The sequence below is a fragment of the Neohortaea acidophila genome, assembly GCF_010093505.1.
Source record: "Neohortaea acidophila strain CBS 113389 unplaced genomic scaffold BDY17scaffold_10, whole genome shotgun sequence".
Lineage (NCBI taxonomy): Eukaryota > Fungi > Ascomycota > Dothideomycetes > Mycosphaerellales > Teratosphaeriaceae > Neohortaea > Neohortaea acidophila.
The window spans coordinates 1,040,960-1,054,135 of NW_022985519.1; the positions used below are offsets into that span (position 1 = coordinate 1,040,960).

General features: G+C 57.7%; 5 protein-coding genes across 5 annotated transcripts; 3 read left to right on the forward strand and 2 right to left on the reverse strand.

Moving 5' to 3' along the window:
* Window positions 1-120: 120 nt before the first annotated feature.
* On the forward strand, window positions 121-1,658 carry BDY17DRAFT_313155 (histidine phosphatase superfamily; the record flags this gene model as incomplete). The annotated part of the gene is made up of 3 exons (XM_033735687.1): window positions 121-243; window positions 303-701; window positions 771-1,658. The coding sequence occupies 3 exons, from the start codon at window positions 121-123 to the stop codon at window positions 1,656-1,658; spliced, it is 1,410 nt and encodes a 469-aa protein (XP_033586887.1).
* A 154-nt stretch (window positions 1,659-1,812) lies between these two features.
* Window positions 1,813-4,698, reverse strand: BDY17DRAFT_256067 (uncharacterized protein; the record flags this gene model as incomplete). The annotated part of the gene is made up of 2 exons (XM_033731578.1): window positions 1,813-4,242; window positions 4,324-4,698. 2 exons carry the CDS (start codon window positions 4,696-4,698, stop codon window positions 1,813-1,815), a joined length of 2,805 nt encoding a protein of 934 aa, XP_033586888.1.
* A 424-nt stretch (window positions 4,699-5,122) lies between these two features.
* On the forward strand, window positions 5,123-6,640 carry BDY17DRAFT_255736 (Dor1-like family-domain-containing protein; the record flags this gene model as incomplete). Its single annotated transcript, XM_033731553.1, has 1 exon — window positions 5,123-6,640. One exon carries the CDS (start codon window positions 5,123-5,125, stop codon window positions 6,638-6,640), a length of 1,518 nt encoding a protein of 505 aa, XP_033586889.1.
* Window positions 6,641-7,972: 1,332 nt separating this feature from the next.
* On the reverse strand, window positions 7,973-9,019 carry BDY17DRAFT_303630 (uncharacterized protein). The gene is made up of 2 exons (XM_033734608.1): window positions 8,073-9,019; window positions 7,973-7,994 (listed from the first exon to the last, which is right to left on the reverse strand). The coding sequence occupies exon 1, from the start codon at window positions 8,580-8,582 to the stop codon at window positions 8,121-8,123; it is 462 nt and encodes a 153-aa protein (XP_033586890.1). The 5' UTR covers window positions 8,583-9,019; the 3' UTR covers window positions 7,973-7,994; window positions 8,073-8,120.
* A 2,277-nt stretch (window positions 9,020-11,296) lies between these two features.
* BDY17DRAFT_318769 (uncharacterized protein) lies at window positions 11,297-11,581 on the forward strand (the record flags this gene model as incomplete). Its single annotated transcript, XM_033736222.1, has 1 exon — window positions 11,297-11,581. The coding sequence occupies one exon, from the start codon at window positions 11,297-11,299 to the stop codon at window positions 11,579-11,581; it is 285 nt and encodes a 94-aa protein (XP_033586891.1).
* Window positions 11,582-13,176: the final 1,595 nt, after the last annotated feature.

Consider the following 13,176-nt stretch of genomic DNA (forward strand, 5'->3'; position numbering starts at 1 on the left):
CACAGCGAATATCTCGATACGCCTATGCAGTCGCGAACCCCTCCACTCCGATTCCGCATTGATACGACCTCCAGCATCGCACACTCCGGCGATTCGCCTTGTCCAAATCTCCATTCCAACATGGGCAAACCTCGCCTCATCATCCTCATCCGCCATGCGCAGTCCGAAGGCAACAAGAACCGCGCCATCCACCAAATGGTGCCGGATCACCGGGTGAAGCTGACGGATGAAGGCTGGAAACAGGTACATCGCAGCCTTGCTCCAACCACGCATGCCCTTTACAGACTAACCACCGACCGTAGGCAGAAGATGCAGGCCAACGACTTCGCCACCTCCTCCGCCCCGACGACAGCCTACAAATCTTTACCTCCCCGTATCGCCGCGCGCGGGAAACGACGGAAGGCATCCTCCGCACCTTGACTGCGCACAACACCTCCGACAGCCCGTCACCTTTCAGCAAACATCGCATAAAAGTGTATGAAGAGCCGCGACTGCGTGAGCAAGACTTTGGCAATTTCCAACCTGATAGCGCGGCAATGGAACGCATGTGGCAAGAGAGGGCAGACTATGGGCATTTCTTCTATCGCATACCCAATGGTGAATCCGCGGCGGATGCATATGATCGCGTGAGCGGGTTCAACGAGTCGTTGTGGAGACAATTTGGGGAGAAGGATTTTCCCAGCGTCTTGGTGCTGGTATCTGTATGTTGCTGAAAGCCGACCATGGATCCCACGGGCGTGTCTTGCTAACGAGTTGCTCTTTTGCTTCAGCATGGACTCATGTGTCGCGTCTTCCTCATGAAGTGGTACCATTGGTCGGTGGAGTACTTTGAGGACCTGCGAAACGTCAATCACTGCGAGTTCATCATCATGAAGAAGAATCCGGAATCGGGCAAATACGCATTGGAGAATAATCTGCGAACCTGGTCGGAGCTGAAGCGACAGCGACAGGAACAGGAGGCCGCTAAGAACAATCCTTCCAGACGAAACACGCTCTCTGCCTTCTTGAAGGAGCCTGAGGAACCCCCGAGTGTACCGACTCATCAATGGGCAGAGCAGAACACCAATGTCCCCTTGCTGGAACAACAGCTTCAACAGTCACAAACCCCTTCATCCCCAGCCGTCATCACAACTGCCGCCCACAGCAGTACGAACGACAGAGACGATCATCCCCTAGGCAGTGAAGCAGCGCCCACAAGTGCCTCCACAGACGGTGCAACGGATACCTCCAACTTCACCAATCCTTTCCCTTCAAAAGCTGCCCTTCCCATCCGCCCCCTCCCACCACACCTCGCTTCCGAAACTTCCAAACTTCCCCGCCCAGGACCGTCAGGGACCTCGACCCCGCACGAAATGCCCTCAGACGAGGAAAACGACTACTTCCCCGCGGCGAACAAAACACAAACGGCCGTCTCGCCCAAAGGAAGCGCTCCGAAAACGGGCCACGACATACTAGCCGCTTCCCTCCGCCAGGCTCCGGAACGTAAACCCACGCCAGAAGATATTGAGCGTTGGGTTGGGGAGAGTGGGATGGGGACGGGCAAACATGCGGATGCGCTGGGTGATGAGCCGGATCCTGAGGCGGATGAGCGAAAGGTTGAGAGGGAGTTGCGGGAGCAGCGGAGACGAGAGGAGGGAGTGAAGGGGAATGTGTATTGATGTTATGCTGGGTGTTGTGGGGAGAGTGTCGTGTGCAAGACCGTATGGCTTCAACGACTACATAGCGGTGATGTAGAGCATTAGCTGGATTATGACTAGGAGCGTGCGCTTGTTGTGCGCATGCATGCATGAATGGTTGATAGTTGCCACCGTCTCACAGCTCCTTCAATCTCTCCAGCACCTTCAGCAGCGATATCGATGCCCCTTTGGACAACACTGGCAGCGCCGCACGCTTCAAAGCCCCCTCATCTCCCTTCAACATCCCCTCCGCATCTCCCACAACCTGCTCCAGCAGCTTCAGCCCATCCTGCTGCTTATAAACCCACTGCACCACATCCTCCATCCCCTCCACACCCTCCCTGCCCCCAAGGGCAGCAACAACAAACATCCGCGCCCGCAAAAACACCCGCTCGCTATACACTTCACTCGGCCGCTTCGAGCTCTCCAACCCAACGAGCGCCTCATACCCCGCTTCGTTGAAGTACGGTTCCCGCACGAGCACCAGGCCCAGCAAGCTGACGAGCACCTGCAACAGCGTGCTGCGCCCCGCGCTCCAGCCCTCGCGCTTCCCCTCGCTGTCCCACGTGCCCAGAAGGGAGAGGCAGATCTTGCCGTCCTCGTAGAGATTCGGATTCACTCTGCCGGCTGCGCCGGTGCCGCTTTCGGCGGGCCAAGGGTGAAAGAAGGCGAGAGGGGGTTCGGCGGGGAAGGTGGGTGGGAGCCAGAAGTCGACGACGAACGGGGCGTGGATGTAGGGTGTTTCCGCGGGACCAATGAACAGGACGCGCAGGAGGTCGAGGCGGGATTCCCATGTGCGCACCCAGACGCCGGCTGGGAGGGTGTTGGACTTGCGGAGGATTTGGTGTTCCTTTGCCGTGCGTTTTGTGTGGGTTGGCGATATGGTAGAAGGACGGTTGGCGAAGGCGTGGGTTGTTGGAACAGGGGTGGATAGAATGAGGTATGGTTCTGGGTGGTTGGTGAGTTCTGAGGTTGTTGCCGGTATGGCGTCGTTCGTTCCTGAGGCTGGTAGCGACGGCGAGTCACCTTGCGGAGGGACGGCTGACTCTTCCATGTTGGCATCGGCGTTGTTCCCTTCACTTTCAGACTCCCATTCCTCATCCTCCACGTCAAGAATATCCATAGGTTCGCCATTCTCGTCCTCATACCTCACATCCATCTCATCGTCCTCGGAATCAGTGTCGGTATTGGTGTCGTCATCAGAAAAGTCGTCTTGGTCCTCCATCATATCATCGTCGTCGACATACTCCAGCTCCCCGTCGGAATTCATCTGAACGTTCATAAGATCCTCCGGCTCGTCAACAACGTCCGTCCCGTCGGACCGAACTGCGACAGCAAAATCTTCTCGTTGGAGCATCACATCTCGCACGAGCTCTGCCGCACCAAGACGAATGAGGAAGGACCCGTCGAGTTTCGTATCCACGATCTCACCGATCCAGTCACGGTCTTCCCCTTCTTCATGCGGGCTAGGCGACTTCCATCTAGTGTTGGTGATCAGAGCGAGGTCGCCTCGCCTCACGTTCAGCTCTGCAGGCGCTTCAATATCATACAAGCTGACCTCTTCTACCTCCCCGGTGGCGAGACCCACTACGCCAGTCAAGGCTTCGGGGGGGTCTGCAGAGTTCTCTTCGGGCGCTGTATACTGGATGCACCCATTTGGACACCACCGTATCCTCGCCATTCTGTCCGAAGCATCGACCGTCTGGACAATCCCGACCCGCCTTGCTTGCCGTACGTGTGGCATGTCAGGGTTGGGGATGAGATCAGGCGAGTGAGCAATTTCGCCAGGCCATACGCTGTGGTGATCGTCGATGGCCAGATCGGGTATCAGGGCGGTACTGCGTTCACGCGTGACTGTCAAATCTTGCCACTGCACGGCGACGTCTGTTTGGAAATTCATCACCTCGAACACGTTCAAATCGTAGCCCAACGTGTCTTTGCGATCGATGCGCTCGAGTTTACCGTTGCCGTCCCTTCCATCGTACTTGACGCATGCGCCTGACAGGTCCCGGAAACGCACTCGTAAGTTCAGCTGTGCATCAATCTCCGAATTCGATGTAGTTTGTTCCGCAGTAGCCCTGGAAGTGGATTTCGGCCACCGCGTGCGATCGTACACATGAAATTCTGAAGATTCCAACGCCGACCTCTCCAGCAGATTCGGTGGAGCGACTTCATCGCCTTTGCCTCCAATCCGCCGTCCCAACCACTCAACGTCGACACTCACGAGACGAACATGCACGACGGTGCCGACGGGCATGATCTTGGGATTGTATTGTCCGTAGATCCAGTTTCCCGTCCGCAATGCGCTTTTCTTGGTAGTGGCAATATCCCCCACACTGAATGTCTCGTACGCTCCCTCCAACGAGTCCGCCTGGTGGTCGCCAACCTCGACGACGCTGTTGTTAGAGAGCCGGAGCGCGACCATTGTTACCGCGTCGAGCACTCGGCCTATCCAGCCTTTGTAGATGACGATGTCCTCGTGAGTCGGCGGAGTGTGGGCATACTGTAGCTCGCCGGCTGGGACGCCGATGATCGGGGCGGGACGGACGGGTTCGCGCGCTTGCCACTGCTCGTTGAATGCGGTTGGCGCAGGGAATCCAAGGAAGGTGGCCTCTTCTTTACCGTAGTTCATGTCGACCAGTGGCACCTGACATATCGGCTGGAGGGTGCATGTGGTAAAAGCGTTGATGACGACGCCGCTCATGGCATCTTGCACGCCCTTCTTTACGACATCGCCAACGATCAGCGATCGACCCAAGACCTCCAGCTTTGATTCCGGGACGAGTTCCGGCTGTAACTTGCTTTGCCACACAACCACCACGGAGCCTGATGGAGGGATGCTGGTCTTCAGAAACTTTTTGAAAGCGGGCTTTGGGATGTCAGGGTCGCATGTAATACCCTGTCGGGAGTCGGGATGGTAGTGATGAGAGTCCACGTCGCCATGAGTGCTGTCGACCACTCCAAGCCGGGAGGGATCGGTTTTGCTCCTGATCAGATCGTCCGGGTAGAGTGGAAGAGTCATGGTTGAGCAGTGTGGAAGGCACATGCAGACGCTCGAAGAGTACGAGGACGGATGAACATCCGGTGCTGCATGAGAAGGGTCAGCAGCAGTCACCAGCACGTTTTTGAGCAGTCATGTTTGCTGTGTTGTGCAGAGGATGAAAAGGAAATCGACGGATGTGAAGAGTGCAAAGGCCAGATGAAGTTGTGGCGGCCGGAACTTTTGGCCTGCGCGGTCCGGCCCGGCGTCGAACTCCGACGTGGCGCGGGCGCGGCACTCTTTGATGACCTTGTCACTGTTGGTGAATCAACAGCAGCAACAACCACTCTGCTTGCGTCGTGGTGGTCGGTCGAAGATGCTTGGAGCACATGCTCTCACAAAGACACTAGTCCCCCTGGGCATGGCGGGTTAGACCGAGATTCACACCAGATGCCAGACAGCCAACATGGATCCCTTGTACGAACTCCTCTCCCCCTACTTCGATAGACCAGCAGCACGCCCTCCTCCAAACGACCCCCAAACGGCAAACTACCTCACCCGCCTCAGCACACTCTCCCTCTCCGAGCTCACATCCACCGAGCCGGCTTCGCTCCAGCATTCCGCCCAATCTCATCTTCGAAACCTCCAAGCCCTCTCCAAACGCTCTCACCAAGCCGTCATCGCCTCCACCTCGAATCTCGAGGATCTCACATCAATCTTGCCGTCCGTCCAATCGCTCTCAAAAGACGTACACAATGGCCTTGCACCCCTCGAGAATGCAGCAACCGCCTTTGCGAGCAAATACGACCGAAGTAGCGAGAACGCGGTATTGGATCGACGGAAGAGGAAGCTGCTGCTCTCGAGGAACGTGGACCGTGTGACGGACATGTTGGATCTGCCTGTCCTACTATCTTCCACCGTCACATCGGCACAATCCGCCTCGACAGCCTCCACTTCGACATCCTACGCCACGGCATTGGACCTCCATGCACATATCCGACGCTTAAATGCGCTATATCCCCACTCGGAGCTGGTGGGCGGCATTTCCAAGCAGGCAGACGCCGAGATACAAAATCTCGTCTCCATTCTCATTACCTCCCTGCAGAGTCCATCGCTGAAGCTCGCAGGCGCCATGCGAGCCATTGGCTGGCTGAGAAGAATTGCACCCGACCTCGCAGAGGATGGGTATATCCTCAATCGACCTCAGCCAACATCCGCAAAAGCATTGAGTGTATCCACCAACCCAAACAGCACCGATGGCGCCCTAGGCTCTCTCTTCCTCGTCTGCCGCCTCCGCACGTTGCACACCACACTTGCCGCCCTCGACCCTCTTCGAGAGCTAGCACAGCAAGAAACGACACATCGGAAGCAGGGCACTAACGGCAAACTCTCTAAGCAACAAGTCTCCGCCAGCGCGCTCGGCAGTCAAAGCGAGCGCTACCTCAAACGCTACATTGAGATCTTCCGCGAGCAGAGCTTCAGCGTGATCGGGATGTACAAGAGCATCTTTCCCTCCGGCTTACCGACGCCTGAGAAGGGCGCAGATACTGCCAGAGCAGGGCGAGACGCGGCAGCGAGAGGGAGAGATACGAAGCTATCATCACCGCTGTCCTCCTTCGCATTGCATCTCGTCAGCACGCTCACGTCCACCCTTCGCGAATATCTCCCCAATGTGACGGACACGCACGCGCGGGAGTCGTTGCTGACGCAGGTTCTCTACTGCGCGGGGAGTCTGGGAAGGCTTGGGGCGGATTTCGGCATGATGATTGCACTACTGGAGGAGGAGATGGGCGATGACGCGGACGAAAAGGATGACAGCAATGGCGGCGAAGACACGGAGGAACATGAGCCCGAATGGGCGCAGGTGATGAAGAAGCACCGCATCCAAGCCGGTAGGCTGGAAGTGCTCGCTCGCGGGGTGGGAAGCGGTGGGCGCAAGGCCAGTTCGGGCAGCGAGATGAATGCCCTGCTGTCACCGGGATAGAGCGGATAGTCCTCAGCGCCTCGCAGTATTCGAATGGATCTCCCACGGGCGTGCCAACCGCGCGTCTTTCATCAAAACTTGCTCCCGGCGTAATGTGTTCATCCGTCGTCGTGTCACAATACGGTCGTACAACTGCCCGTTGCGTCGAGAGGCCGACGACCAACATGAAGTCCGTGCGGAGTAGTCATCGGCTTAGAGGGTGATTACTGAATGCCTTACCAAGTCCCCTCCAGCCTTGCCTTTAGTTCGCTCTCGATCTAAGCATATCGCCCGAGGAGGGTGGAGGCTAGTGCTTAGGCGAGTATAGCGTAGACGTCTGGTGGAGATGGGCTTGCCGACGTGGCATGCTGTATAATCAGGTCCGGAAGACGCGGAAAACACTTTATAGTGGGAATCAGGCGATGTGATCTCGGACAGAATGAGCCGGTGGGGGGTCCTCGGAAGGCTAGACGGACGGTCTTCAGGACCCAACGGGACGCGGCGTGGGATCATTTTCGTCCGACGGGCGAGAAGTCCGAGATACAATATCCGCATACAGCTGCTGCGGCGAATCAGTCTCACGCATCGGACATTGCTGAAAGCCGTTGTTGTTATAATCAGTGTCTCGTGCCTTGTGTAATGCCGGCCTGCCGAGCTGCGCAACGGTGGACTCTCGTGGCGGATCCCAATCTCGAGCGACTGGCAACACTGAGTAGGCGCGGAGTTTCACGGATTGCGAAGTTTTGCACAGCGAGCCGTAAGTTGAGTCTGTTGGGATTGCTATGAAAATAAGGAGGCCATAGCGTGGGATTCGTGTCCCTATTGCAGCCTTCTGCTATCCGTGATCTCGTGCCCTCGTAAGAATTAGTAATAGCGAGTGCGGTGTAGCAGGTGTGGTTCGACATCGCGAGGCCGCGGTGATGTAATAATCGACGAGATCGACGATCCCCCACGTTTGGGGCTTGCCTATTGTGGATGCATCCAAAGCCGTGGACTGGACGCGTGGGTTGCTTCAATGTTGATCGCGATCGATTGTCATCCAGATATGTTTTGCTCGGTCTTTGTTTTTGCACTTGCTGCAGCGTTGTCTGTGGACAGACCCAAGCGCAGGACGGTTGGCGCACAGCTTAGCGCTGGCTGTCGTGTGAGGCCTGCCCTCGCTGTGACCGAGTCGACTTCCACAGGATCAGACTTCTTCTCCGGAAGCATGACCGACTATGGAAGGTCTATGCACCATTGTGCAGGGTCTGTGTGGTTGCCGCAAGCCGCTCTCGCGTGGAAGGCTGTGGAAAATGGCTTGGGATCTCCAGCTCAGCTGGCCTGCATACGCGAGAGGAAGGCTGGAAGCCGTCAGAAGCCGTTATACACGATGAAGGTAGGCCCGTGGCCCGGCGGCGCGGTCAAGCCACAGCAAAAAGAGAGCGCGTTGTGGCTGACACGCCTCAACGGGCAGAGTCTGGCCAATCACGATGGTGATGACGCCAAGACAGCCACAGATGATCTAGGTGTTGAGGCGGCATCTCCGAGATGCGGCGATGATTGGTCGATGACTTTTCGTTTGTGCAGCCCAGCGAGTATAATGCGGAGGAGACTGAAGGCTTTTCACGGTGCAGTCAGCGGCACGTCTCTCCGTATCTCGGAGAGCGCGAAGGGTTCCTTTTTCTTCATTGTCTCTTTTTGTCAGGAACACGCGATGGTCACACGAAGGAGACTCACGTGTGGAGTGTGCCAAGGGAAGCAACCCAGCCACAGCCCACGCCTTGCACCCGTGTGCGAGTCGACGCGTCAGTTTGTATGATCGGCGGTGGACACCGGGCAAGCGAGTGGGTGTGAGGGAATCGCCAAGGGATGTGCGCGACCGGGGCGGCTCTCCGACTCCGAAGGCTGGAGCAGGATCGAAGGCCACATCTGGACTCTCGAGTAGGAGGACGTAGAGACGGCTGCCGTATCTCGGATGCCCCATACCCGAACCCCAACTTGGCTTGGCAGAGTCTATTTTCTCTACTCAAGCGGTCTATGATCCGTATGTGCGGATGTAATATATGATCACGCGGTGCGATGTCAGTGTGGTGACGATTGGGAGTGCTCACGCACGCACCGCCACATGCACTCGTCAAGCATGGTGAACGCGTGGAAGGCACGTCGTGACCAGCCTTTCACCAAGCAAGGCATTCCAGTCCACACCAGCCGCGCCGACAGGGCCGCGGCCCGGCGGTCGAGCAGAAAAAGGCAAAGACAGGCAGGCGCTAGCGGGAGGGTGCAGCGAGTGGAAGGCAGAGGGAAGTGCGTGCACAGCCTCATGATGCGGCAGCAGCAGCGACGCCGAGGCGCTATCGCCGGATTGGGCCGCGTGACTGGGGAAATCTCAATAAAGAGTGTTGGGTGCGAGCGAAATGCAGCAGGCTTCGATCACACTATCAATTCCCTCCTCGCTCGCGCGCATTACAAAACCATCGACATATCCCCCACTGCACGCGCCTCGTATAGTGTGCACGTTGACTCATCACGTCACTCGCTTGGACGCGGCAGATTCGACATACTTTGGCCAGAAGCTTGCTCGCTACTGTATTTGCAATCCACCCGCGCTTTCGTCGCATGTGAGCGCCCGGAGCCGACTTTCCCGGTCACGTTTTTTGCGTTGGGTCCAGCGCTTCGCAGGGTCCTCGGCAGAAAAAGTCGGGGTCTAGTGATTCCAGCGCGACAATGTCGTCACAGCCTCACCCCCAGCACCCTCCTCTGCCTTCTCCCGTCTTCTTCCATCCGCACAACACCGACTTTGCATTATATCAACCCGACATTGCCACCTCCTCCACACCTTCGTCTTCCAACGCACCACACATCCCAGCCGGAGGCAATTACGACACCCCCTTCGCCCCACGCCCGCTCCCCTCACGCACCTCGACCTCGCGCGCGTCATATCCCAACCGGCCCAACCTCACCACCAATCTCCACTCCTTCCCGCCGCCACGCTCTGCCGCTTTGCCACCTGTCGACCAAAGCAGGCAAGGCGAAGCCGCACTGGGTGCCGTCCCTGCACACCACCCAACTGATCGGCCGCCGCACATGTTTCAGGGCAGTATGCCGCATGCGACCCTCGCATCACCTGCACACCCGCGACCGTTGAAAAGAGCACGCACACACGAGCGCACGCACTCGGCCAGCACAACCGCCTCCAACGGGCCCGCCACACCCTACACCAATAACAACATCACCACCTTCCCGCAGATTGCAAATGCGGAGCACTCGCCCGCACGGTATTACTTTGATCAAACCAACAACTTCGGCACTTCGCTTTTCACGCCACAACGAACCCCTGCCGATTCCTCATTCGCCAACGGCGGGTATATTCCCACCTCTCTCGCCCCACCCGCCAACGCACAGTTCGGCATGAAAGGTATCACCCCCGACTTCACCCTCCCCGACGACTTCCCTCCCGACCTGTACAACTCGTCGCGACTTTCGATGTCGAGTGGGCATGAGTCGCCTGCGACGCCCCAGTCTGGCACCGGCGACTACTACGACAACAAGATCAATCAGGCAGCGCAGAATGGTGAGCGTGGAACAAAAGACGTTGCGACTCGGAGAGCTCCAACTGACCCCGACGACGTCACAGATTACAGACAACCCAACTCGAATCCTCAACAATTTTACGCCGGAAAGTCGCATACATACGGCGAGGACGTCTACAATACTAGCTTCCCCTCAAGGCCTATGCCCGTACAGTCGCGACCGGATTTCCTCTCGCCCCATCCCAACCTAGTCAGCGATCATCTGCAGCGTGCGAACCTGGCGCGCTCCATCTCCCCGGCAAGCGCAATGTCGGGCGAGCAATCCCCCTTCCTCCCCAACTCGCCCTACGTGCAGGCTGGCACTGTTAGGACGGCGGCGGGCATCCGACAACAGCAGAAAGCCGACGCTGCGGAAGCTGAGAAGAACCGGGCGCATCTACGTCGGGAATCCACCAAGACCATCTCTCCCAAGGATGCGATGCTGGAGTACAATGACACCGAACAACAGCCGCCACTCTTCCAGGATCAGATTCCTACGGGGTACCGACAACACACCAATGGCGACTTCCCGCAATGGGGCGCGGCCGCCTTCACTGGACAAGGGGCAGCGACGTTTGGGAATCTGTCGGCGCAGCAACAGATGATGACCTACCGCGCCCCGTCCAATACCTGGGAGGCGAATGATTACGTGAATTTGCCACAGCAAATCCAGGAGCAGGCTCAAATATCCTCCATGCCCTTCCAGAACCAAGGCTACCCGGCTCCGCGGTTGCCCTACTCCGAGACGAACCCAGAGTTCCCCGCGCACCTGAACTCGATGGAGTCGTCGGTCAGCGAAGGCCGACCTCCGTTGTCGTCGCAGGAGAGCTTCACCGGCGTGCAACGACCCGCAGACACCCGCGCCAATACCGGCACGTACCCATGCTCCTACCACGGCTGCACCGAGCGCTTCGACAGCCACGTCACGCTGCAACGACACAAGCGCGACGTCCACCGCGCGCAACCGCAGCAGCCGCAGTTGGCCGTGCAGCCCCATCGACAACCTCGCTCCCAGCCTTCGCAGTCGCAAAGCGACTTCACCCCCACGCCCACCAGCGCCGACGAGGCTTCCGCCACACCAGCCTCGCGCTCCTCCGCCTCCCTCTCCCCCGGCCCGTCTGGCAGCGGCATGACATCTGCAGCCCTCCAGGCGCGCAACTCCCAAGCCGGCCCTCACAAGTGCGCGCGCATCAACCCCTCGACCGGCAAGCCTTGCAACATCGAGTTCTCCCGGCCGTACGACTTGACGCGCCACGAGGACACGATCCACAACAACCGCAAGCAGAAGGTGCGCTGCCACTTGTGTCGCGAGGAGAAGACATTCTCCCGCAACGACGCGCTCACCCGGCATATGCGTGTCGTGCACCCGGAGGTTTCGGAGAATTTCGGCCGGAGGGGAAAGAAGGGGGAGTAGTCCAGACGGACGTACTCCTCGGCCGCTGATTGTTTGTGTTTTTGCTGAGATTTTTCGCATTGCGTTCTTGGAATCGGCGTTGGATTGTATTGCTCGTATGCATGGCATTCACTTTGGCCGCATGATTCGAGGAGATATTGGCATACGTGGATACACCCTGCATGGCAATGGCGCAGCGACGACTTTTGCTTTCGATTCTTTTTTCGTTTGGAGGCTCGAGCTGGCATGTTCTGCTTTACTGTTTTGGTGTTTTATCATTGACCGAACGGCCTTGTTTGATGAGAGAAGATGAAACGGCTCGCTGATGTGGTACTGTTGTATTTCTACGTACGTACGAACTGGTCGTTTGTCTACTCACTTTGAGAATTGTGTTTTAACCTTTGACTATGCCATGCACCACTCACATGAACCCTAGATGCAAGATCTGCGCTGCGTGGGATCGAGTGATGGAGCACGCAAGGCACGTGACGAAGAATAAGCGATCAACGATGATCATGAATCAGGCAGTCGGCAGAGGCCGAGGGTGGCAATTGGGAGCTTGTGAAGGTTTGCAAGGAAGGCCCGTGGGCCCCTGCTGCTTTGTGCCGCCATACGTGCAGCATGACTTGGAGAAGGGTCTCCACTCGTGGTTGGAGAGCTCGAGTACTGTACCTTGGGCGAGGAGGCAGTTTGCCAGCGAGGTAGGCTTGGGAGCTTTGCTGTCATGTGCGGACTTTGTACCTGGGAGATGGAGAGTGGTGGAGCCATTTCAAGCCTTTGAAGGGGTCGTCTTGGGCTGCAACGAAGATTCAGAGGCTTTTCTGCTGTGGTGTAGGAGGTACCCGTACTGCCCGCAACGTCACAATGGCTGGGGTACGAGCAAAGGATCGCCGTGGTGAAGCAGCTGACCCGGAGAAAGACGACGGTGCATAAGTCGTACCCAATCTTTGGTAGAGCAGCAGCAGAGAGGGGAAGAGGAGAAGAGGAGAAGAGGGTCTGCCTTGACGACTTACTCCGCATTCTCCACAGACCCCTAGTTGTCACTCGCGCCTGCCCGGACTCTTCTCCGGCCTCAAATAACTCCAGCAATAATCACCCTTACCAAACCCATACTTCTCCCACATCGACCTACCGACTTTCAACCGTCGCACACTGAGAATTCCCTCATCCACCCCCCACTCGAGACAAAGAAGCCGCGAGAGCGTGCCAGCGAGCGCCGAGTGCTCGTGCCCCCCTCCATCGCGATCTGTGCGCCATCCGCCCCCCATTTTGGCTTTTTTCCCCACGAAAGCCAGCGCGCTTCGTCCCAACTCTCCTCCCGACGACCTGCTGGTGGCTTTTCAACCCCATACCTCAACTCTCCAACCCTCTCTGCCACCTTTGCTCTTTTGCTTTCCATCCTTCAACCCCTCCTTTGCATCACCTCGACTCTGCCGACCCCGCACATACTCGCCGCCGAAGCTTTCACGGAGACTGCGGGCGCACGCGACACCACCACTCGGCCGACTCGACTTTGAGGCGCCGTCGCTTCACGTCCTCCGTCTTGACTTCCCAAAAGCATCGGAACCTGCTCTGCGCAAGTGCCAATTCTTTCTTCATCCGGCGTTGCGAATGGG

What these genes read in the sequence shown, in the direction of transcription:
- BDY17DRAFT_303630 (XM_033734608.1), bottom strand. Translation starts at nt 8,582, where the DNA reads ATGGGGCATCCGAGATACGGCAGCCGTCTCTACGTCCTCCTACTCGAG.